This window comes from Apodemus sylvaticus, chromosome X (assembly GCF_947179515.1).
Source record: "Apodemus sylvaticus chromosome X, mApoSyl1.1, whole genome shotgun sequence".
In the NCBI taxonomy this organism is placed as follows: Eukaryota; Metazoa; Chordata; class Mammalia; order Rodentia; family Muridae; genus Apodemus; species Apodemus sylvaticus.
This window is the reverse complement of record NC_067495.1, coordinates 1,883,925-1,909,662: the sequence shown is the minus strand read 5'-3', so window position 1 is coordinate 1,909,662 and position 25,738 is coordinate 1,883,925. Positions and strand designations below refer to the sequence as shown.

Sequence of the window (25,738 nt, the reverse complement as noted above, 5' to 3'; positions counted from 1 at the left end):
CTGCCTCTTGGATTTCCCATTACCTTTTCATCTGTCAGGACCAGGTCCACGGCTCTATGTGTTCTGGATAGAGCGCAGCAACTCCCCCTGCAGCGCTAATGGGGGCACTGGGTGTAAATCCTGGCAATCAATTATTTGCTTGGGACCAGGATGGCGAGGCAGAGGACCAAAACAGAAAAAAAAAGGGGGTCATTCTCCGGGTGGAGAATCATGTCCAGTCACTGGATGCCTTCTGTACACGTGACCCTCCCTTGCCTGAAGTTGGTTGGTTAACAAACTTAACTTCGTTTTTGAAGGAGTTAGGGAAAGGTGGAATGCGCTCAGTGCACCCCAGAGGTTTCCCTGCCCTGTGGCAGCCCAGGCCAGCTCTAGCGGAGCAGAGAGCGACTGGAGGAGCGTCTGTGGGCGGGGAGAAGCTTCGGGTACCTTGGGCAGGGCCTGCCTGAACCGGCCAATGAACACTCTCTAGAGGCTGAGCCAAGAAGGAGGGTGAGTGAGCGGCCACCACTGCCTCCCAAGTTTCCTGTGGTGGATAAGCTGCCCGGCCACTCCACCCAGCGTTGAGGGAGACCCGGAGAGGCCGGAGCCGTGGACTCTAGGTGGGTTTTTCGGGACAGAAGCAGCAGGCGCCTACTCCGCTCTGGGAGGAGGGGGGATTCGGTGAACTATGAAGAGCCGGCGGCGGCGGCGCCGAGAGTACTGCAAGTTCACGCTGCTCCTGGCGCTGTACACGCTTCTGCTACTCCTCGTCCCCTCTCTACTAGACAGCCGCAGCGAGCAGGACAAGGGTGGCAGGCACTGCCCCGGCTTGCAGCGCAGCTTGGGTGTGTGGAGCCTGGAGGCGGCGGCAGCCAGGGAACGTGAGCAGGACACTGAAGTGCGGTCCCAGGCCGAAGGGAACCCGGATCGATCCCCCGGGTCCCCGGGCAACCTCAGCGCCGCCTTCGTCGGTGAGGAGGTGACCCAAGAGAAGCAACACATCTATGTGCATGCCACCTGGCGCACCGGCTCGTCCTTCTTGGGCGAACTCTTCAACCAGCACCCGGACGTTTTCTACTTGTACGAGCCCATGTGGCATCTGTGGCAGGCGCTGTATCCGGGCGACGCGGAGAGCCTGCAGGGCGCGCTGAGAGACATGCTGCGCTCCCTCTTCCGCTGTGATTTCTCCGTGCTGCGCCTGTATGCGCAGTCCGGGAACCCCGAGGAGCGAGCACCGGACTCGGCCAACCTCACCACGGCCATGCTTTTCCGCTGGCGGACCAACAAGGTCATCTGCTCGCCACCTCTGTGCCCCGCCGCGCCCCGGGCGCGCGCGGACGTGGGCCTCGTCGAGGACAAAGCCTGTGAAAGTACCTGCCCGCCCGTGTCTCTCCGCGCCCTGGAGGCCGAGTGCCGCAAGTACCCGGTGGTAGTCATCAAGGACGTGCGACTGCTGGATCTGGGAGTGCTGGTCCCCCTGCTACGCGACCCAGGCCTCAACCTGAAGGTGGTGCAGCTCTTCCGAGACCCGCGGGCGGTGCACAACTCCCGCCTCAAGTCGAGGCACGGACTTTTGCGTGAAAGCATCCAGGTGCTGCGCACGCGCCAGCGGGGCGAGCGCTTCCACCGGGTGCTGCTGGCGCACGGCGTGGGCGCCCGTCCCGGAGGCCAGACCCGGGCACTGCCCTCGGCGCCGCGCACTGATTTCTTCTTAACCAGTGCTCTTGAGGTGATCTGCGAGGCGTGGCTGCGAGACCTGCTATTCACCCGCGGCGCGCCCGCCTGGCTGAGGCGTCGCTACCTGCGGCTGCGTTACGAGGACCTGGTGTGGCATCCCCAAGACCAGTTGCGCCGCCTGCTGCACTTCTCTGGGCTGCGGACACTCACCGCACTTGATGCCTTTGCATTCAATATGACGCGGGGCTCAGCCTATGGCGCCGATCGTCCCTTCCACTTGTCTGCGCGGGACGCCCGAGAGGCTGTCCACGCCTGGCGCGAGCGTCTGAGCCAAGAGCAGGTGCGCCAGGTGGAGGCCGCCTGCTCCCCGGCCATGCGACTGCTCGCCTACCCTCGCAGTGGGGACGAGCACGATGTGAAGACCGCAAGGGAAGAGGAGACACCACTGGAGACCAAGGCCAACTGGGCTGTGTAACACCCTGATTCCTGAACCTTGCCCTGGGGCATATTCAGGTAAGGTGGCTCTAGATTGGGCATGGGGTTGGAGGAAATCCTTGTAACAACCAGCAGGGTTGGGGGAAGGTAGTTGGAAGGTGGTTAGAGGGGCCAGTGTTGTCCTGAATCGCAAGCCATCAGATCACATCCAAGATCATGTCCTGTTTGGAAGATCTGAGGTGCTTCAGTGAGTTCACTTCTTTCCTTACCTCCCTCCCTCCCTTCTCAGAGGAGGTTCTAGAAGTGAGAGGAGTTGTATAAAGGTAGTGGTGGCAGAAGCAGCCTCCAGGTCTCTGCTCTCCCAAGCCCCCTTTATAAGGCATCAGAAGTCCAAAGCCAGTAGAGAAAGTTTAAAGCACCCCAAATGCAACTTGAGACTGATAACTAACATGGAGTGGACTATAGGGTTTTGGAAGTCCTTACAGGCGTACGCCTGTTTGTGGAACAACTTTTTGCCATGGTGTCTGCTGTCAAAAGAAAAGCAAAAACAGGGTGTTGTGGAAAAGTATGAATTTTGCTCGCTCCTATTTATCATTATTTTTTCTGTCTGATATTTCTTTGTCTCTCTTCTTCTACAGCTCCAGGGCGCTCCTTCTGGGTACTAAAGCACACAGGCACAGTGAGGCAGCTCTTGCAACAGTTTCTGCACATTTGTGTGTCTCCAGCCCTATGACAAACAAGTAGAACTGCCATTTCCCCTCCCCTGGCTTCCGTGTGCCCTTTTCCCTCTTCTCTTCCCCTCTGTCAGAGGCTGACTGATGTTTGCAGGATATCTGACCACAGGTCACAAAAGCTGCTTGGTCAGTTTCCTCTTGTGCTCTAAGAAGGCTGGGCTGAGTTTTCCCCAACTCCATTCTGGCATTTTTTTTTTTTTTTGATAGATGGGGCTTTAGACTGGCAGTTAACAATTTGTCAAGTAAGCCCCTCTTTTTTTGCCGTTCTCTATAAAGTGGTTGCTAAAATGGCCTCAAAAAAGTCTCTCTCTCTATGTGTGTGTCCAGTATTGAGTTAACAGATGGGCCAAGGGAAGGCTGTCTGCATGATGCTCACCATAGGAATCTAGTCAGTGGCATGGGAATGCATTTTCCCAAACACTGAGTTGGAAGAGTGCCTGCTGCCTTCTGTACAGTGCAGACCAGAGGAGGAGAAAAGCAATGCAGGAAGGCCGGAAGTGACTTAAGTTTCCATTCATTATTTTATAGTGTAATTCAGTATTCTCCCGGGATGGACTGGAGGGACAAAGGTTGAAGATGTTAATGAAGATGGATTTCTTCTTCTTTTTTGGTAATAGACCTAGGGTTTTAGAGTGGTTTGGGGAAGCTGGCTAATTGAATTTGCTTCTCCCAGTAATCAAATCAGTTTTTGTAATTGCTAGGAAGTCTGTGCTCTTTCCTGATTTTCATAGAGAAGGAAGGTAAGACACAGGGTGACTCCTCATCTGAACAAAAACATCCTATCATCTGCTAACTCATATTTATATAGGGAACACAATGGTTCCTAACTCACATCACAGACGTCAAGAAACTCCTCCCCTGGTCAAAAGCTGCAGCGTTTTATGGTCTTAAGACATGAGAATCTCCTACATGTAGAAATTTTTGTTCTACATCCTTCTCCCAATTTGTTCTGACACACTAAATGATGCCTGAGGCAGGGCGGTGGAGAGGAGTGAGGAGGATTTTGTACCCTAGGAAGTGCAAATGGGTGTGGGTGACAGTGTCTGTGGGCAAAGATGGTGGTGCTGCTGTTTGAAAAGCTGATGCAGCTTCTTTGAAGGGCTGCAGGCACATCTGATTCCAAGTTTTAGTCTCTTGTAAACTGTAGTGACTGAACTCTTCCTTCTGCATTGGACGCTTAAGATCAATATGTGGATATATTAAAATATTTGTATTCTTGGCTCCTAGGAGCATTATCTTGTTATTAAACTGTTTCTCAGAACCCACCACCTATTAGCTGACTTCCTTCTCATTGGCTAGAACTAGCTCACATGGCTTGCCCTATACCAGTAATTGCATAATGGAATGGATGCATTTTGAGTGGCTCATACTAGCAGTTCTCAGTTCTGGGTGAAAGTTACAGTTGACTTCCCCTAATCTTTACTGGGTATATTTCTAAGACTTTCAGATAATAACATACCTTATATGGACCATGATATTCTCTATTTATAAATATCTATGAGAAAATTTAATTTACAAATTAAGCATATTGAAAGATTAACAGCAATAATAGAATAATATAATATGAAATAATAATGCATTATAATAAAAATTCTATCAGTGTATTGTTACTGGGCTGCCATGAGGCAGGTAGTGTATACATTGTGGATCAATGTGAAAAATATGCTGGATAAAGGATGGCTTCCATTTCAGGCAGAAAACAGCAGAACTGCATGTCAGTTCATCCTGCTACCCAGAGCAACAGTGTAAAGCTTATAAATGATTTCTGAAGTTTTCTATTAATATATCTGGACTATTGATGGCAGTAGGTAAGAAAAGAAAACCATATGGGAACCACTACTATATATCCTGCTGAGGAGCCTTTAGAAAAATGCCCATGCCTAAGTTCTCCCCTGTTCCAGAGATGTTTTGGGAGTTGATTGGTGTCAGACAAGGAACCATGTTCCAACACAGTCTATAAGCAGGTGCTCTACTATTGAACTTCTCCCCAAGCCCAGGAGATCTGATTCATTCAGGGTACCGTGAGGTTTCCAGACCCAAGCGTCGGGGTTTTCAAAACTCCCAAAGTAACTACTGTACAGCCCAAACTGCAAACTGCTTGGCTTGGACGACTTGCACCAGGCCACTCGAAAGGGAACAAGGTCAGAATGGGGAGTCAAGGGCTGCAGATAAGCAGCAAGCTCTGCCTTATGTTTTATGTGAAAAAAACTTAAAGTTATGAAGTTCTTTGCAGATAAAAGGTGTTATTATAGAAGAGGAAATTATGCACATGGCTATTTATCACCTGCATATGCCTTCACATGCTTTGTTGTCTGTAGCTCCACATCTAAGAGCCTGTCACTGCACAAACAATACCTACTCCTGTTCTCAACAGACTGATATGCTGCCCTGTCATTCTCAGCTTGTCTCCCTTTGCCTTCTACCCTTGGGAGGATGCAAGAAGGGTATTCTATTGCTGGGATGAAACACCAGAACTAAAAGTAAGTCGGGAAGGAAAGGGCTTATTTCACTTACACTTCCACATCACTATTCATCACTGAGAAACCATACAAGCAACTCAAACAGGGCAGAGATCTGGAGGTAGGAGCTGATGTAGACTCTGTAGAGGGGTGCTGCTTATTGGTTTGTTCTGCATGGCTTGCTCACCTTGCTTCCTTATAGGACCCAGGACCACAAACCCATGGATGGCACCACCCACAGTGGGCTGGGCTCTCCCACATCAATCTCAATTTAAGAAAATGCTGGGCTGGAGAGATGGCTCAGTGGTTAAGAGGACTGACTGCTCTTCTGAAGGTCCTGAGTTCAAATCCCAGCAACCACATGGTGGCTCACAACCATCCGTAACAAGATCTGATGCCCTCTTCTGGTGTGTCTGAAGACAGCTACAGGGTACTTACATAAAATAAATAAAGAAAATACCTTAGCAGCCAGATCTAATGGGGGAATTTTCTCAATTAAGGTTAACTTCCTTTCAGATAACTCCTGCTTGTGTCAAGTTGGCATAAACTAGCCAGCATACAAGACTTCGTCTAAACTGTTGTGGAGAGGAGGTGCATGCGCATGTGTGCTAGTCACCTAGCTTCAAACATGCTGACCATGTATTCTACCATTGAACTGTTCCCACAATGCCCTAAGATAATTAAGTCACTTTACTCTTTGCTCTTGATAGGCTCTGTGCTGCAGTTGGAAGAAACTAGAGAAAGAGGCAGGTGTCCTGTAGCTTAAGTCCTAACAATAAGGAAACTTTCCCAGGAATCATTCTAAACCAAAGAAATGACAAGTCACCGCTGTTTTGGAACTTATTTGATTTAAATCAATGAACTGAATCCTAAAGTTTTGTGTGATATTATATATATTTATCACTAAAATATTCACCTTTGGCTTAAATGCAGTCTTCTGCATAACACCCATTTTAAGAACACTGCTTCTATATAGAACATTTGTTTGTTCTGACTCTCAATAGCAAATTGAGCTGAGTATTGTGTTTGAATCCGAGGCCAGGAAATTAATACGATACGTTGAGGTAGTGATGGTGGTGTGTATGTTTGTCGGCATGTGCAAACACATAGATAGTGATTGTGTGTGCACGCAAATAGGTAGAAATGAGCATCAGGGTTTCAGTAGTTCATGGACAATTTTCTAAAATGTACCCATGTCTAAAATCATTATTACTGTGAGTAAGATTTGTGCTTACTTTTGATTTAGGCATTCTGAGTTCTTTCTTGGCTGCCTTCTTTAGCAGGACGCATCAATTAATGGTGGGTTTGTTGTTTGTTAGGAAATGGTCATCCTCTTCATGTCTGGTGAGTAAGAAGTGGAGACATGGGGGGAAATGGTTCTGTAAAGCAATGTGTAAGCCAAAAGTACTAGCAGCCATTCCTTGATTTCTATGAAGTCAGTTGTTACAGTGGGGCATAGGAACCCAGGCTTTGGGGTCTGGGTATCTTGGTTAACATTTGATTAATTTTAAAAGGTTATTTGTAAGGATGTGGCTCTGTCATCAAGCAATGAAAAACAAAGAAAAAACTCTAAAACAACTTAAATGTCCTACCTATACTATGGCATCAGGAACTAGGTAAATATGTCATGATACATTCTGACAATGAAATGTAATATAACCACAGAAAAGGAGATAACATGGAAAGATCACCAAAGCACTAAATGTGAAAAGATACAGGACAATAAATATAGTTTAGTTTTATTTAAGAGTAAGAAACCAATGTATTTGTTGGCATTTGCATGAAACAAGTCTACATACATATAGCACAAAAACTACTGTGGTGCTTTGGCATGGTGCTCCGTTGTAGGAATGGAGACTGGTGGGTGTTCATACCCTTTTGTGCTGTCAAACCCTTTTTCTTACCTCATGTTTCCATGCTTTCTATACATTTGACATACATTTGTTTAAAAACTAAGGACATGTTATTTTACACCTATAGATGTGTGAGCTTGTTTTATCAACCAAAATAGTGAGCAAAGAAGAGGAAAGAGAGAACATGTTCAGCAAGGAACACAGTGCACAGAAGAGGCACTTGCTGAGTATTACTTCACTTTGGAATCCTTTGGAGATTTTCATTCCACCGATTGTGCTGGGGATGGAACCCAAGGCCTTGCCCAAGCTAGGCAAGCCTTTTCCACTGTGCCACATTCCCAGCTTCTTGAAGTTTTTAAGGCACGGTTCAGAGCATTCTCTAAAAGTTTGATTTTAGTTTGGGCAGAGTTTTTTTTCTTTTTCTCATGAATACAAATGCAATATAAATAACTAGAAGTGGTGCCTTTAGGAGAAAAAAATTCATTTACGAGGAGCTGGTTTAGAATTCTTTAAATATGCCTCTTCTTAGCCTGCTCCCAGCATGAAAATCCCAGAAGGAATGAAAGGAAAGACACTCACTGGCCTTGTTATGTTGCATCTAGCATTCTGGTCCAAGAGGGTGGCTCCCAAGCAAAGCTCACTTTCTTTCTGTCAGGTCTTCTGGCTCCCCATCCTCAATCTTCCAAATGGAGCTGAAGGAACTGAGGCTGCTGAAAGCAGAGTCTCTCAGGGTGAGTGCAGTATAGCATAAGAACAGTAGAGACTAAGAAACTGTTCTGGCCCAAATTCAAGAACACTGGGAAGTGGTGAATTGTTTGGAAGCCGAACAGGAAGCCGTTTCAATTGGAGAAAAGTTGCAGAGCTCAGTGATGGCTCCAGGAGAATTAGAGTCCCTCAGTTCTGCTCCCTTCCCCATCCATGGCCAGGCATCAAGCCAACGGCCAGCCTGATATTTCTGCAGCTGGTCTTGTTCATATTAAAGGCCATTCTGCTAGAAGCTAAGAGTAAATTAGAATATCGTCCAGTGGTAAATGTTTTTAAGAACAGAGGGTAAGAGGCTATGAAAGAGAACCATCACATTTGACTTAAGCACTGACTGTAGTCTGAGTCAACATATCTCCTCTCATGAACTGAACAGGACAGTAAAGACTGCCTTGTAGAATCACACCCTAAAGTAAGCGTGGAGATAGACATATGTTTGCTTATAGATTTGAAGCCTTTTCTGTAAAGACAGCTAGAGTGCCCAGGTTCTGGAAAGGCAATCCGAGGAAGGCAGTTTGCAAATTGAGGCTCTTCTCAGATAACTATAGCTTGTGTCAAGTTAACAGAAAAGCCAACCAAGACATTAGGATTTAATGGTGTTTTCCAAAAATGGCAGGTCTTGGATACAGAAAAACGAATGGAAGTGTGTTTGGCTAAGAAATCCAAACATGTTTATTGAGTTTTGACCACTAATGCTATTTGTTCATTTAATCATCACTATGGATAACCATAGGCATGATGGAAATTATATTGCAGGCCAAAAATTATACATAAATTTAAATATCCATTACAGTTGGTTCCCACTCCGTTGCAATTAGCACTCACCTCAAAGGGAACAAATGGTAGTTTATGTTGGAGCAAACCATATGTGATCCTGACACCAAACATAGATTCATGCTTATCTCAAGTATCCTATCCCAGTGATAGTTTTATGAAGTTGTTACAGTGTCAGAACAACAGAACATACAAATCAAATCAATTTCAAGACACATTGGTGGGAATATTGAGGAAGTAGGTTATAGCAAAGAAGGAAAATCTGTTATAGGCCTCAAATGATCTCTGATAACATTCTTAGCAGTTGAGCTGGTGGAGGCTAATGGTCTGTTTGTATACTCCAAAACACTATTACCTAATAGCCTCAGTATGAATGTTAGTTCAAACAGCAAACAGGGAGGTACTCAGTGAATAGCTATTTAAGGTAACTCTAGGTAATTTGCCTCCTGCTGTGTAGCATTCTGTCTCTCCATAATTACTGAAGTTCTTCTGATCAATTAACTCAGCCCTAAAGAGCCTTTAGGACACAGGTGCTGCTTTTTTCCCCTAAGAACTTTAGTTCACACCCATGTGGGAACCAAATGGCTACCTGAGTAGGTCTAAAGTCTGGTCGCTTCCCAGACCCTTGCCCTCTTAAACCTTTTCATCCTCAAGTGGTGACTAGTCAACATCTGCAGGGGGCCCATCTGAATAGATATTATAAAACACTGGCCTTTACTTCAGTTAAGAGCAACTTTACTCAAAACAGCAACCACATATGCCAATGGGAAGGATATCTCAGAACTGTTCAACAAAAGGAAAAATGTCTAACTGGCAAACTCAGCTGTTTTACACTTTTATTGTTTTTTTTTCTTTTCAGTTTTATTTTTAAAACTGAGGCACAGTGGCTGTGGATTTGGCTGAGTGGCAGAGCATTTGCTTAACATATGTGAGGGTCTTGGTTCAGTCCCAGCTAATAAAAATTCATAAAATCATAAGGATTTGGGACTGAAGAGATGGCTCCACAGTTAAGAACACTAGCTATTGAAGAGGACCCAGATTCAGTTTCAAACACTTAATCCATTGTAACTCCAGTTCCAGGGAATTTGATAGCCTTCTTGGGCATTTATGTGCTACTAATAAAATCATACAGGCATGTACACATACATTTTCTTTAAAACTCTTTAAAACCATAATTGTATGCAACAATATCAGTTTTATTAACACCATTTTGGTGTGCATTAATTTGTTCTCAAGCAAGGTCAGAAATTTGAGGACTTTTTAGTTGTAGCAGTTATAAAAAGATTTCATTTCACTTTAGTGAAGGACATATAGCAACCGTTTAATCTTGACCTTGGACTTGGCCAATCCCAGGACTAAAGTGATCAAGTGGACTGAAATTTAGTTTGAATTCCCACCATGATGGTGGGGATAACAAAACCAAGGTCTTCTCAGTCATTCTCTCTGGGTCTACCTGTGTTGTGATCATAAAAAGAGAAAGGGACTATTAAGATATGTTCTATGGGGGTGTGGGGGAAGGGGGTGCTTTAGCAGGTCCATGCCGAGGCATCCCTTTCCCTTGAGGGACCAGACAGACACACAACAAACAGTATAGTATAGAATAGAATTTATTTAGGCATGGGAGGGGAGTTAAGAGGGTAGTAGAGGCAGAGAAAGGCAGAGAGGAGAAAGCAGAGAAGTAGAGGCCGGCCATGACAACCAACGTGGAGAAATGGGGGAGGGAAGTGGGAAGGGAAGAGCCCAAGAGGGCAAAAGAAAACAAAAGACCAAGAGGATCTGAGGATAAGAGAGAGAGGAAGGGTAAGCAGCCTCTTTTATAGTGGGCCAGACCTACCTAGCTGTTGCCAGGTAGCTGTGGGGCTGGAATCCAGACAGAGTACCAACAACCTGGGTGCCTAGCTTTCGCCCTAACCTCCACATAAACTTCCAGGGCAAGAGTTTTCTGGTTTGATTTGGTTTGGTTTGGTTTGGTTTGGTGTGGTTTGGTTTGGTTTGGTTTGGTTTGGTTTGGTTTGGTTTTGACTCAACGCATTTTTTTTAACCTGTAAGTTGTTTCAAATTAAATAAGGCTGAGACTGGGGTGAACTTGTGCAAATATTGACTAGCAGTCCCTTGTCACTGCCACTTAATCTCTCAGATTGAAAGTCTAGAAATTGTTTGAGATTTAAGTTGTTTGATGTCTGTTTCTGGGAGCTCTCTTTCTCTCTCTCTCTCTCTCTCTCTCTCTCTCTCTCTCTCTCTCTCTCTCTGTGTGTGTGTGTGTGTGTGTGTGTGTGTGTGTCTGCCTGCATCTATCAGCAAACTAACCGTTTCTAATTATACTTTGTTTCCGAGCAACAATAAAGAGATGCTGTTGCTATCACAACGTTGGTATTATCTTACCATGGCCTCTAAGAAAATCCCTTACAACAAAACAACTTAATGGTTCTATTGTCAACATTATCAGTCATTTCCTTTTTCCTTGGCCCAGTATTTTACTGATTTGAAGCACAAGCAGGAAGGTTAAGAGCATTTAACCTGGCCTGACAGATAAGCCTCAGATGTTAGAGTCATTCACAGTGTGGTTCCCACTTGGGGAGCAAGGAGACTCCCCAGAGCTCATGGCGGAGCACCCTGGGCAGCCCATTTGCTCTGGAGGTGCTCTGGGAGGAAGGCTGTAACAATGAACTGGGAAGCAGTACTGGAGCCCTGAGGATGGGACCTGCTGAATACCCGGAAATCTCAGCTCTCAGCCCAAGTGTTAAGGGCCAGCTCTCACTTTGAGCATCTGTTAAATAGTTTGGGGTGGTCAGGCTCCAAGGGTTCCCCACCTGGTAGGAGTAGGTGGGGAGGAACAGGATAAAGAAGTGTCAGTCTCCAGCACATAATCCCCAGTTTCCAGGCTAAGACCAGAAAATTTGAAAGGAAAAAGGGCAGGTCAAAAGTTCTAAGTGGGGTGTCTGTGGGAGAGTGCAGATCCGCTTGGCATGACTGTGGCCCTTTACCTGACCTGAAAGGGACAGAAAGCCACAGAGAATGATGGAGCAGCAACACTTTGGTCGGTTGGTTGAGCCTTCTGTTCTCAAACTTTAAAACCAGCAGGAAGTTTATTTTACCCCTCCCCCTCCTAGCTTCAAAGGTTGGAAATGGTATGATTAAAACATTAAGGCTGTCTTCCTGAGTTATTCTACTATAGCCAGGGGAGTCTCAGCAGGGCCAAAAGCCTCAATTGAGGCAACACAAACTGCAGCATACCCAGAAGGAGGTTTCTCTTTGTTGGCACTCAGACTATTAGTAGGCCCATTCATTGGAATATGACTAAATCTTTAAAGAAGCAAATCCATTTTAAAAGGTAAAAGCCGATTTGTGATTCATTGAATGTTAAGAAATAACTTCACATGTCAATTCTATGTATTAAGACCAATCCTTTTAAGATGGAAACAAAGAAGTGTAGAAACCTTTTTAACTTTTTTTTAAACTTTAGGTGTTCTGTCTTTGATTAATAGTTTGTTTTCTGTTATACAAGCTAGATTTCTAATAGTTTCAACTTCTGTTCACAACCAGATGGATTTATACTTGCTTCAGGCTGGGTACGTTTCCATGCTCCCCAGACTCTAGATCATTGTTTTCCATTTGCTGCCTGGAAGACAGGACAAAGTAAGCTACTGGGGTCAGTGTAGCTTCTTAATAAGTGAGCTGTTTCATTTAAAAATATACACTAAATTTAATATTTTATTATTTCATATGAATATAGCCCCATAATATCCTTCAACTGAAGTCTAGAGGTCGGAGGGATGACGTGGTGGTTAAAAGCACTGGCTTCTCTTTCATAGGATCCAGGTTTCATTCCCAGAACCTATATGGCAGCTCATGACCTTCTATAACTATAGTTCCAGAGGATCTGACACTTTTTCTGGCATATACAATATCTGTAATACATTTTAATACATGTTACACATGTGATATAAAGCATATATGCAGCCAAAATACCCATACACATAAATAAAATTAAAAGAAATGAATTGGAATCAGGTGCTAACTAAATTCTTAATATCTATATTTACGGTATGTTTGGCTTAACAGTTTTGGGAGGGAACATCACACCAAAAATTCCTGAGCATCTCTATGTTTTGAACACAGCCTCTAGTAAGAAATTAGCTGATAGCTGATTCGAATCTACTGGGGAACTGTCAGATCCATGCAGGTGTAAGTCAGCAGTAGAAGCTATCTACTTCTTATGCTTATCGTGGTTCAGTGACATTGAGAACCTGAGGTACACACAGGAGGATAGGAGCCCATTCCAAGCATGCAGAAAGAAAGAACCTTTGGGAGACTGCCACCCTGCATAATGCTCTGGCTGGCGGCTGCCAGTTTTTCCATCATGCCTTCTCTCCCCTCCCCTTGCCTTGTTTCACTAGTGATTTCATCAAAAGTGTGAACTTGAGAATCTGGCTATGCAGCTCAGGGGCAGAATACATGCTCAGAATGCGTAAGGCCCTGGGACCGAGCTATAGCAGTGCCACAAAGAAACATTGAAGTTGAATGAGACTGTTAAAGGTTTAGTTTATATACTAACTAAAAATATTCTTTTAAAAACCAGTACGTTGTATGTGGTGGTACATGCCGATAATCCCAGCATTAGGGAGAAAGGAGAATCAAGAATTGCAGGTTATCCCTGTCTACATAGATTGAGGCCAGCTTGGTGTATATGAGAACCTGTCTCAAAAATAACTAGGCAAAAAGTAATAAAATATTTAGACATAAAAGCCTTTACTAAAAGGATACAAAGAATGTATGGTCCAGGGGTTGGCTGAGAATATTCTCTATAAATGGTTGTTAGGAAATGAGATGTGACTTGGCAACATTTAGCACTTGGTTAGTCATTGACAAAACTCCCCTGTACGCCTGCCAGGCTTGTTTCTGGGTCTTCAAAGCAACCCAAGTGACACGCCAGACGTACTACACAAAAAAATTAGTGATAAGAATTTTTTCTTGACTTTCCAGTTTGAATAATTATAGATTCACAGGAAATTGCAAGAACAACATACTCAGGTCCAGTGTAACCTTCAGCTAATTTTCCCCAAGGGGATATCTTATAAATAGATTAATATCAATACCAGGAAATGGTATTGATGTTGGTATAATCTACAGACTTACTATTCTACTTTCAAGTTTTCACATGCACTTATTTTATGTGTATGCATAAATAGAGATGGCTGTGATAATATCACGTACAAATTTCTGGAAACAACACTGTAACCAATAATAGAATCACTATATCAACACAAAGAGATTATGGTACCAACTGGTTGTTGTTATATACCCTGCCCCATCCTACCATTTTCCATGGAAAACACTAATTTATTCTCCATCTCTATAATGTTTTTATTTTCAAGAATGATGTAAATAGAATATTATTAATATAGCCTTTTGATATTGTTTTTTTCACTAAATACATTTCTTTGCAAATACACAGTTTGTTCCTTATTGTGGAATGGTGTTCTGTGTTATGAGTATAGAACTTCATCATTTAACAATTGAAGGACATTTAAATTATTTTGATCATTTAGAAATAAAGCTCTTATGTATATTAACGTACAAGTTTTAAATTTTTATTGGAATATGTTCATTGCACATAGTAATGTGTTTTATAGATATTATCATACAAGTATAGTATTCACCTGACCTATTGCACTTAATATGATTATCTTCAGTTGTATATATTTTCTAATAAATGGCATAATTTCATTCTTTATGGCTGGATCAAACTCCATTTTATATGCACAACACATTTTTCTTATCCATTGATTCCATATGTTGGCTATTGCGAATAGTGCTGCAGTAAAATAGATGTACAAGCATCTCTGTGGTATGGTCATTTAGAGTCCTTCCTCCTGTTTCCAGGAGTAATAGAGCTGGACCAAAGGAAGAGACCAGGCTTGTGTGTAGCCCAGGATGGCTTCAAACTTCCAGTCAAGTATGGCCTTAAATTCCTGATCCTCCTGCCTCCATTCCCTGAGACCTGGGATTGTGGGTATGTACCAGCACTTCCGGTTTTGTGCTGCTGTGGCTGGACCCCAGGGTTTCCTGTATGGTAGGCAAACACACTACCATCTGAGTTTAATACATCTGTAGTCCCTCCTTTTAGTTTTTATGAGGTATCTCCATACTAACTGTTAGGTCTCAAACAAATGGCTGAAACACCCATTAACATATTAAAGCTGAAGCTAGCAGCCAAGTTCTCCCAAAATCCCTCAGTCTGTAGCTGTTACTGGGCCCTCCTGGCTGGCATACCAAGATCCCAACCCTGAACTCTCCAGCCTAGGTATTGGGCTGGGATTCCCTTTTCCTAGCTCCTCCTGCATCTATATAACTCAGCCATTTTGGCTATGCCAATCTCTTGGCCCAGCCCACTCCTCTTGGTCAGCAGTTCCTCGCCTCCTCCCACTCTCCATTTCCTCACATGGCCCAGCTCAGTCTGGTTATGTTCTCTCTGGATCACCTAGATGTCCCTGTCTCTGCATATTCTCTTCCTTTTGTCCACAACAAACCTTCCCCTGCACCATATCATATCCTTCCCCCCCTCCTCTCTCTCTCCTTCCCTCTCTCCCTCCCTCCCTTCCTCCCTCCCTTGCTTATTTTCTTTCTTTCTTTCCTTCTTTTTCATTCACTGATTTTCATAGTGGTTGCACAAGTTTATATTGCCACCAGCATCCTTCAACCTCTTCATCCTTGCCGCTGTTTATTACCATTTTCCTTAATGACTGAGTGGTGATGAAATCTCAATACATCTCTAGTTTGCAGCTCTCTTATGGCTAAGACTGAGAACCTTAGTATATACTTATTTGTCAGTTGTACATGTTCTTTTGAGGACTGTCTCTTCACATCACTGGCCTATTTATTCATTAGATTGCTTGGTTTCTTTTTCGCAGTTTTCTGGGTGTTTAAATGTGTTATAAATATTATTTTGTGACCAGCTGTATAGCTGGAGAAGATTTTCTCACATTCTGTGAATGTGTCAGAAGATAGCTATGAACACAGCCCAACACATCATAAATGTACTTAAACTACTCTGAGATTATATTTTGCAGTTCTTATTGTAACTATATTATGCAGTTCCTGAACATGTTTGTAGATGAGAATATGATGTTGCAATGCAGAAAGGTTGAACATGCCCACTAGACTCTCTTTTGATCGAATTCTTTCTTTGTTGTGCAGAAGCGGTTTAATTTCATGCAACCCCATAGTCAGTTCTTGGCTATATTTCCTAAGCTGCTGGAATCCTTCTTCAGAAAGTCCTTGCATATAACTGTATCTTAACATGTTTACTCTCTTTTTTCTTCCATCAGTTCCAGAATTTCAGGTCTGTAAATCAGGCCTTCAATGCATTTATTTTTGTGCAGGGCAAGAGATAGGGATCAAATTTTATTCTTCTAGGTGCAGATATTCAATTTCCCACCACCATTTGGTTAAAAGGCTTTCTTTGCTACAATGAGTTTTTACTCCTTAAAAACTCAGGTGACTGTAGCAGCATGGGCTTATTTCTGGATTTGATATTATATTCTATTATTCTATATGTTTTTTGTTTTGGGGGCTTGTTTCATTGGTGTGTGTGTGTGTGTGTGTGTGTGTGTGTGTGTGTGTAATTAATTCTGGTCATACTTCCAGAATTGTTATTTCGCTTAAGATTGCTTTGACTATTGAAGTATGTGCAAGGATTTATAGAGGTGCTCAGTTATTAAAAATAAATGACCAGGAAAGCAATTGTTGAATTATGGGCAAGTGTACTTTCAATTTTCTGAAAATACACCAAACTGTTTTCTAGGATAGCTGTACACATCTACATTCCCTCCAGCAATACATGGGTTCAAGTTCCTTCATTTCCTCAAGGGTACTTTGTATTGTGACCATGCTGCAGCTGTTTTAAAGAGTCCACAGTGACATCTCATTATAGTTTCCATTTGCATTTTCCTGATGGCTGGTGATGTGGAACATGTTTTCAAGTGCTCATTTGCTATCTATGCCACTCCTTTTTGGTGAAATGCTGGTCCAGATGTTTTGCCCATTTCTAATTAGACTTTTAAACTATTTCAAGGGCTATTTATATATTTTAGATACAAGTCTTTCATCAGACATTTAGTTACAAGTCTTTTTTTCCCACTGTCTATTTTGTCTTTTTATTCTAAGATGTTTTGAAAAGTAAATGGTATTTATTTATTGCAAGGCAGAAGACTAAATTCAGGGTCTCCCACACAAACTAAGAACAGCACATCCAGTCCCAGAATGCTTTTTGTGTCCCTCCAATGCATGACTCCTTCCTCCTATCTTCAGACCTCTTCCAACACATCTGCAACCTGGCTTGGTCTTATTTAATGTTTTCAAACTCTGTTAAGACAGTGTTTCACATTGTAACTTTATTGTCTTGCACCTATGTATCCTGCATTGTCCTTATCACAGCAGCAAACCTCCTGCCTTGGCTTCTTGACTGCCAGGATTATAGGTGTGAGCCACCATGCCAGGCTCACAGTCTTTTAAAAGTCATGTGATTTCTTATGATTCTGCAAGATAGGCTTTCTGAGAACCTGGCAATGATATTTTTTTGTATTATCCATTCTGCTGATAAAAGTTTAAAGGGTCTCTCTCTATGCCAAGAACTTCTATATATTGGGTTTGCAATGGTGAACAAGGACTTAAGAGAAAAACATGAAAACCATGAGATTTAAATGGGTGTGGGAAGACCTCTCTAAGGAGCTGAAATTTAAGTTGAAGTTTAAAAAGGCCATGACAGAGAGGGGAAAAATAGATCATTTCAAACAGGCCATATAGGATCTATAAAGGTTCCAAGTAGGAAAGAGCCTGACATCACGAATATGACTAAAGGCTAGTACAACTGGTTTGCTGGAGAGATCGCTCAGTGTTTAAGAACATGTGACACTCTTGCAGAGGACCTGGGTTTAATTCTCAGCACTTATATGGCAGCCTACAACTATCTTTAATACTAGTTTCAGGAGATCTGACAACCTCTGCAGGCACCAGAAATGCAAGCAGTGCTCAGACATACAAGCAAGCAAAACACTCATACATAAAAAAATTTAAGAAAACAGACCAGTGTGTCCCAAGCACTTTCAGAAAGGCCAGTTGTGTTGTTGTTGGAATTTGTCTGCACATAGGTCTACACTCCTACCCCTGCTACCAAAACCCCATGAGACAGACATTGATTGAAGAATCTCTTAAGGGAAAAGATTCTATCTTCCAAACATTATTAATTTTGCTAACTCTAATTTATCAATTTTTTTCCTTTTGTGGTCAATCAATATGATACCATGCCTAAGAACTCGACCTAATCCTGGGGTTCTATAGATTTTGTCCTATGTTTTCTTTATAAAAATTGTATATTTTTATTTTGCTTTTAATTCTATGGTTCATTTTGAGATTTAAAAGATAAGATGCATAAGTTTTAAATCAAAGATTAGTTTTTGCTTATTGTCTTAGTGTAGGGGAATTTTCCCTAATTAATTAATTGGCTGATAAAGACAATAAGAAGCTAATCACTGGGTAAAGATGAGGAGGTGGGCTTTCTGGTCTGAGAGAGGAAGAAGGAATGCAGGAGGAAGGGACAGCCCTTTTTTTACTGCAAGGCGGAGAAGGAGACGCAGCTGTATGTATACCAGGAACTGTTAGACACAGTGGTGACTTCAACTGCCAGACGATTTTCAATATAGAATAATTGATGAGTTTAGGAGGACAGATTCCATACCCATTGGTTGTGTTATCTGTTGATTTGAAACTAAAATTGTCTGATCTTTTCCATTCTCCGTGACTCAGGTGGGCAGGAGTGAAAGAATATAGCCAGGGCGGAATTCAGCCAGGCTTTGGAACCGGAAGATTGGGCAAAGGACCAAGCTCCAGGGGAGAGGTAATGACAGTGGAGAGAGGGCTGGTGAGAGCATGCCCGCAGCTGGCTGCAGCATGGTGGGCTGGCAAGAGAAGCATCTCGGAGCTCTGGAGAGACAGAGCCAGCATTTGTGGGAGAGGCGCTGACTCGGAGAAACACATGGTCATGGCCTCCAGCTATGTACTGGGCTAGGAACAGACAGAGAATGCAGGTGCATAGCCGGATTTAGCATGGGTTTCATTTTCATACTATACGCTACATCTTAGTTAGGGTTTTATTGCTGTGAACAGACACCGTGACCAAGGCAACTCTTATAAAGAGCAACATTTATCATCAAGGTGGGAGCATGGCAGCATCCAGGCAGACATGGTGCAAGAGGAGCTGAGTGTTCTACATCTTCATCTGAAGGCTGCTAGCAGAATACTTACTGGCTTCCAGGCAGCTAGGATGAGAGTGTTAAAGCCCATACCCACAGTGACACACCTACTCCAACAGGGCCACTCCTTCTAAGTGCCACTCCCTGGGTCGAGCATATACAAACCATCACACTTAATGGGTATCTAATTGCTCTGAAATGGAAACTTAAGGGTTCTTTGGAAAGTCAGTAGGGTTGGATGGTGTTTTGCTGGAGCAAACATGTAAAGGAGTGTTTTCCTGAAGTGGACACAAGTGAAGAGCTAAGGCAGACTCATGAAGGAATGTTTTGCTGAAGCAGACACAGGAAAGAGGATGTTCTGCTAAGCAAACACATGAAAGGATACCTATGAAAGATTCTTTGCTAACAACACACATGTATTGGTCAGCCTTACACTGTGTAGTTGAGCTCGATTTGTCAGGACTCCATGGAGAGAAATGCACCAAAAAACTTCTGGTAACGTGACAGTTTTTCTGCCACTTCCTAGAACTTAGGACCTTTGGAAGAGCAGTCAGTGCTCTTAACCACTGAGCCATCTCTCCAGCCCTCAACATTTATTTTTCTTAAGATTAGTGTTATCTGCTTTTGTTTTGCTTTTTTTCAGCCTTGAAACTTTTTTGGCTGGCTATGTGAAATATATTCTTGGATGTCCACTCTTTAGTTTGTTCTTGGCCATTGCCATACCTTGGGGAGTTGGTGTTTGCTTGTTTGTTGTTGCTGCTGCTGCTGCTGTTGCTGTTGCTGTTGTTGTTATAAGTGTCTGTGCAAGTGTGTGTGAAGGCCAGAGGAAACTTAAGGTACCGTCTTTTAAAATGCCATTTATCTCCTCTCTTTGGCCTGGAACTCACCAATGAGGCTACACTGGCTGCTGATCCAGCTGCAGGCTGTCTCTGCCTCCTCAGCACTGAGATGATAAACCTTCTCTCACCACCCCCAACATTACTACACGAGTTTTAGGGATCAAACTCAGGTCAGGTCCTTATGTTTACAAGGCAAGCACTTTAGTGATTCAACTAGCTCTCTAATCCCTAGTTTCCATCCTTTTCCATGTATTTTCAAATAAACTTCTAAATATCTTTGATGAAATTTGACAGGAATTTGTGATCTTAGACATTTGTTTGGGTGAGTAAATGCCTTTTCGTTTATTTTGAGATGTAATACCTCTGTACACCACAGGCTGGCCTTGAATTCTCAATCCTATCTGTACTACCATAGTGCTGGGATTACAGGCAAGCACCGGCACACCCCACTAAAACTGTCTTTGAATCCCCTGACAGAGTACACCTCACTATTGTTTTAACTCTTGGTGGGCTTCTATTGATGGTATTTCTATGTTTCAGGAAAATTTGAGTTATAGTTATTTATTTTAAGTTACTAAAGAACAGGAATTCAAGGCCTATACCAAGACACAAGTAGCATATCAAATGTCTCCCATGAAGAAGTAAGGAGAGGGCCCTAATCCTGGAAAGGCTTGATCCAGCATTGTAGGGGAATATAAGGACAGAGAAAAAGGAGGAAGGTGATTGGAGTATGGGTGTAGCTAAGGTTGATGGGACATATGGGGAGGGGGGGACTGGGAAAGGGGAAAGCGTTTTGAAATGTAAACAAAGAATTTACATGTAAGTTTATGCAAATGTTCTTTATCAAGTTAAGGAAGTTACTAAATGTAGTATGAATTTTAAATTTTACGTTAAAATAATCATTTCTAATTTAGAGAAACAAGTTTTTTTTTTTAAAAAAAAAGTTTGATCTCATGGTTGGGGAGATAGAGCAATGGATAAAGGGCTTGCTACTAAAACACTTGGATCCTCAGCACAAAGTAAAAGTTGAGCACATAGCACATGTCTGTAAAGCCAGCACTGTGACAACAGAGACAGGAAGATCCTAGAGGCTCATTGCCCAGCCATCCTAGCTGAAAAGGTGAGCTCTAGGTTCACTAAGATGTCCTTTGTTAACACATAAGGTGGAGGACTGGGAAGATGGCTCAGAAGTTAAGAGCACTGGCTGTTCTTCTAGAGTATCAGGGTCCAATTCCCAGAATGCACATGGGAGCCCACAAGCATGTATAACTGCAGTTCGAAGTGATCTGACACCATCTTCTACAGACACTAGGCACTCATGTGGTACACTGACATACATACAGGCATATAAATCATAGATAGATAGATAGATAGATAGATAGATAGATAGATAGATAGATAGATAGATAGATAGATGTGGAGAGTAATAGACATAGACATGTAGTGTCAATTTATGACCTCCATATGTGTGTTTACAACTGGGAACTTATGTTATATATACATACATAAACACGCTAATCTTTTATTTTGAAGACTTGCTACATTCTGTTATTTTACTGTTTAAAATTTATAGTATTTTTACATATATCATCATGTCACCTGCAAATAGGAACATAGTTTCCTTCCAAGTATGGTTTTCCTCTTTCTATCCTTATTGCAGTGACTAGGACTGTGTACTGTCCTGAATAAGAATCTGGCTTGTCCATTGGTAGTGGGTTATCATCTAAGAGTGAAAAGTACAAACATCTTTTTCTTGATCATTTTTAAAGATTTATTTATGTATGTATGTAAATGAGGGCTCTGTTTTCCTGTACCTCTGCATGACAGAAGAGGGCATCAGATCCTATTATACAAGGCCACCATTCAATTGCTGGGAATTGAACTCAGGACCTCTGGAAGAGCAGACAGTGCTCTTAACCACTGAGCAATCTCTCCTCACCCTTATTCTTGATCTTAAGAGAAAAAAAATAAATCTGGAGAAAAGGAAAGGTGTAGAGGAGCTGGGAAGACTGGAGGCAGGCAGATTTCTGAGTTCAAGACCAGCCTGGTCTACAGAGTGAGTTCCAGGACAGCCAAGGCTATACAGAGAAACCCTGTTCCCAAAAACCAAAAACAAACAAGAAAGAGAAAAGAATCTCTTTTCAATTAAAAAAGAAACCATTTCAAATTATAAAAATGTACAATCAATTACATGTAAGTCCACAAGTAAGTTCATGAATGATGGTCGGTTTTCACCATGTTTGCATAGCTGTAGTATCTGGGTAAACCTGGCCTAAAATTTTATGGAAAACACTGTATCACAGTGATATCAAGTCTACTTTAAATATTTGGTGGAATTATCCATTCAAATTATGTGGACCAGATTTCCTTTGAAGAACTCTTAAATATTAACTCCAGTTTTCAGTGTTCTAGAATTTTTCAAATTACCCATCTCATACTGGCAGAGTATCAGTGATTCTGTGCTCTTGATAATCAGTGCATTTTATCCAGAGCATCAAGTGTAGAAGCCTTTTAAAACTTTTTTTAAAATAGTTTCTCATTTTGTAGCACTGGATGTCTTGGAACTTTCTTTGTAGACTAGGCTAGCCTGAGACTCACAGTGATCCACCTGCCTCAGCCTCCTCAGTGCTTCTACCACTTTTAATATCTGTGAGCTCTATATAGCAAGTATTTGTAGTGTATGGCTTCTCTTTTTCTTGTTTTTGAGGTTTCTTTGGGAGGAGGGATGGATGTTGATTGAAATGGGGTTTCTCTGTGTAACAGCTCTGGCTGTCCTGGAATTCGCTCTGAAGACCAAGCTGGCCTTGCAGAGATCTGCCTGCCTCTGCCTACCTCGTGTTGGGATTAAAGGAGTTTACCACCACCTCTATCCAGCTTATTGTCAGTTTTTTTCTTTTCTTCTTTATTGGATATTTTATTTATTAAATTTCAAATGTTATCCCCTTTCCCCAGGTCTCCCCTCTGGAAACTTCCATCTGATTGCCCTCCCCCTGCCTCTATGAGGGTGCTCCCCATTCCCGTACCCACTCCCACTCCTGCCTTCCTTGCCTTGCATTCTCCTACACTAAGGCATCAAACCCCCACAGGACCAGGGCCCTCTCCTCCTACTAATGTCCAGCAGGGCCATCCTCTGCCTCATATGTGGCTGGAGCCATGGATCACTCCATGTGTACTCTGGTTGGTGGTTCAGTCCCTGGGAGCTCTGGAGTGTCTGGCTGGTTGACACTATTGCTCCAGCCAACCCTCACGGGGCTGCAAACAGCCTCAGCTCCTTCAGTCCCTTTTTAACTCTTCCATCTGGGACTCAGCGCTCAGTCCAATGGTTGGCTGTGAGCATCCACCTCTGTATTTGTAAGGCTCTGGCAGAGCCTCTCAGGAAACAGCCACATCAGGTTCCCTTCAGCAAACACTTCTTGGCATCCATGATAGTGTCCGGGTTTGGTGACTTTATATGGAATGGATCCCCAGGTGGGGCTCTGGATGACCTTTCCTTCAGTCTATGCTCCACACTTTGTCTCCATATTTCCTCCTGTGAGTATTTTATTCCCCCTTCTAAATAGGACTGAAGCTTCCACACTTTGGTCTTCCTTCCCCTTGAGTTTCATGTGGTCTGTGAGATTTATCATGGGTATTCCATGCTCTTTGCCTAATATTCACTTATCAGGGAGTGCATACCATGTGCATTCTTTTGCAATTGAGTTATCTCACTCAGAATGATCTTTTCTAGCTCCATTCATTTGCCTAAGAATTTCATAAAGTCATTGTTTTTAATAGCTGAGTAGTATTCCATTGTGTAAATGTACCGTTTATCTGTATACATCCTCTGTTGAGGGACATCTAGGTTCTTTCCAGCTTCTGGATATTATAAATAAGGCTGCTATGAACATAGTGGAGCATGTGTCCTTATTATACGTTGGAGCATCTTCTGGGTATAGTCAGCTGGATCCTCAAGTAGTAAGTACTATGTCCAGTTTTCTGAGGAACTGCAGGGCTGATTTCCAGAGTGGTTGTACCAGCTTGCAATCCCACCAGCAATAGAGGACTGTTCCTTTTTCTACACATCCTTGCCAGTATCTGCTGTCACCTGAGTTTTTTAACTTAGCCATTCTGACTGCTGTGAGGTGGAATCTCAGGGTCATCTTGATTTGCATTTCCCTGATGACTAAGGCTGTTGAACATTTCTTTAGTTGCTTCTCTGCCATTTGAGTTTCCTCAGTTAAGAATTCTTTGTTTAGCTCTGTTCTCCATTTTTAATAGGGTTATTTGGTTATGTGAAGTCTAACTTCTTGAGTTCTTTGTATATATTGAATATTAGCCCTCTATCGGATGTAGGGTTGGTGAAGATCTTTTCCCAATCAGTTTGTTGCCATTTTGTCCTATTGATAGTGTCCTTTGCCTTACAGAAGCTTTGTAATTTTATGAGATCCCATTTGTCTGTTCTTGATCTCAGAGCAAAAGCTATTGGTGTTCTGTTCAGGAAATTTCCCCCTGTGCCCATGTGCTCAAGGCTTTTCTCCCCTTTCTCATCTATTAGATTCAGTGTGTCTGGTTTTATGTGGAGGTCCTTGATCTACTTGGACTTGAACTTAGCACAAGGAGATAAGAATGGGTCAATTTGGGACTGCGAGAGGACAAGATGTAGCTACTACTGTTTCCCGGTTTAGATGGCCAATCTGCCAGGATTTGCCACCAGAAGATTGAGATTTAATATGGCTTACAAGATTAAGATTCTTGTTGATGTGCCCAGCAATTGAGTTACCATTGATTCTGAACTAAGTTTCTGTGGTGTTTTCTCTCATGCGATGACTCGACTGGGTTCCAGAGAGAAAGGTATGGGAGCAAAGCGTGGGTTTGCCAGAAGTGCACCACAAAAGGCCTTAGGGGTTTTGAAGCATGGGGCTAGTGTGGTAGCAACCAGCCAGTGAGAACTTAGCAGTCTTGGTGGAAATTTTTCAGAGCTCTGATTCGGAGAGTCTCCATGAGATGAGAACAGGGTGGCTATTGCCCCCCAGTGCCTCGCCAGTCAGCTCATCGGTGCCTTGACAGCAATAGTGTGGATTCCTCTTTAATATTTCCCTTAAAAGGTGGCCAGCCAATGTGTTGGGCAAGAATCCACTACAAATTTAAGATCATTAGCCTGAGAGTTAGAGTTTTATTTTTTAAGTGAGAGAAAGTAGTGCTGGGATGAGTCACTTGGACTCAAGCACAGGAACCTTGAAACCAGAAAGAACACTCTGAGGTCCCCTGCTGTGGGAGGAGACAAGATGGCTGCTCTGAGTCAGAGAGCCGGAGATTGGAGGCTGCCTACATCTTGGGGCAGATATTGATTTAACTGTGAAATTATAAAATTGGAAATATTTACTTTGAGGATAGATTTATATACAGATTTTGTCCGAATCATGTTGGGAATTTCACCTGCGGTTCAGAACTGCTATAGGGAAAATTAGTCACGGACTCCAAGTAGAGAAGGCAGTGATAATTACCTGCCGTGAACAGGTATTAATTGCTAGAAGTTTGTGGCTCCAGGTAGAGAGCCCAACAGATAGATGGGATAACAGGATGGCTGCTCTGGGCAGAGAGCTTAACAAGTAAAAACCACCTGCTTCCTATAGGCCGATGTTAGTGAAAGTTTGAATTAATTGCTTTAAAGATGGTATAAAGATATATTGCTCTAATAAGTCTTACAGGATACTCAAATTCTGTCTAATGTGGACTCCATGGGTATTCTAGGTTTAAATCCTGCTTTGACAAGCTGCCTGCTTATAAGCAGGTATAAATAGAAGTGTGACTCAATTGTTTTAAAGATGGTATAATAAGGTCTGCAAGATAACTAACTCATATTATCTAACATGGATTTCCATGGATGGCAAAATAGAAAAGGCCTAAGAATAGACACATACAGTATTTTAGTTTACTTCATTTGTTTTAGATTGTTTCAATTTTCAAAATGGATGTGATGTTGAGTTTTGTGGCTAT

The 25,738-nt window shown here is 42.7% G+C and overlaps 1 protein-coding gene across 2 annotated transcripts in view; it reads left to right on the top strand.

Annotated features, from left to right (window-relative positions):
• The first annotated feature begins 300 nt into the window (after positions 1–300).
• Positions 301–25,738, top strand: part of Chst7 (carbohydrate sulfotransferase 7) — a 39,729-nt gene continuing 14,291 nt past the window's right edge. Inside the window, exons 1-2 of one of the 2 annotated variants that reach the window (XM_052171877.1) lie at positions 301–2,169; positions 2,730–3,002. In XM_052171877.1, the coding sequence (XP_052027837.1) occupies positions 668–2,131 (1,464 nt within the window). In that variant the 5' untranslated portion in view covers positions 301–667 and the 3' untranslated portion in view covers positions 2,132–2,169; positions 2,730–3,002. Of the gene's footprint in view, positions 2,170–2,729; positions 3,003–25,738 lie in introns of those variants that run through there. The other variant, XM_052171876.1, reaches the window with a different exon arrangement.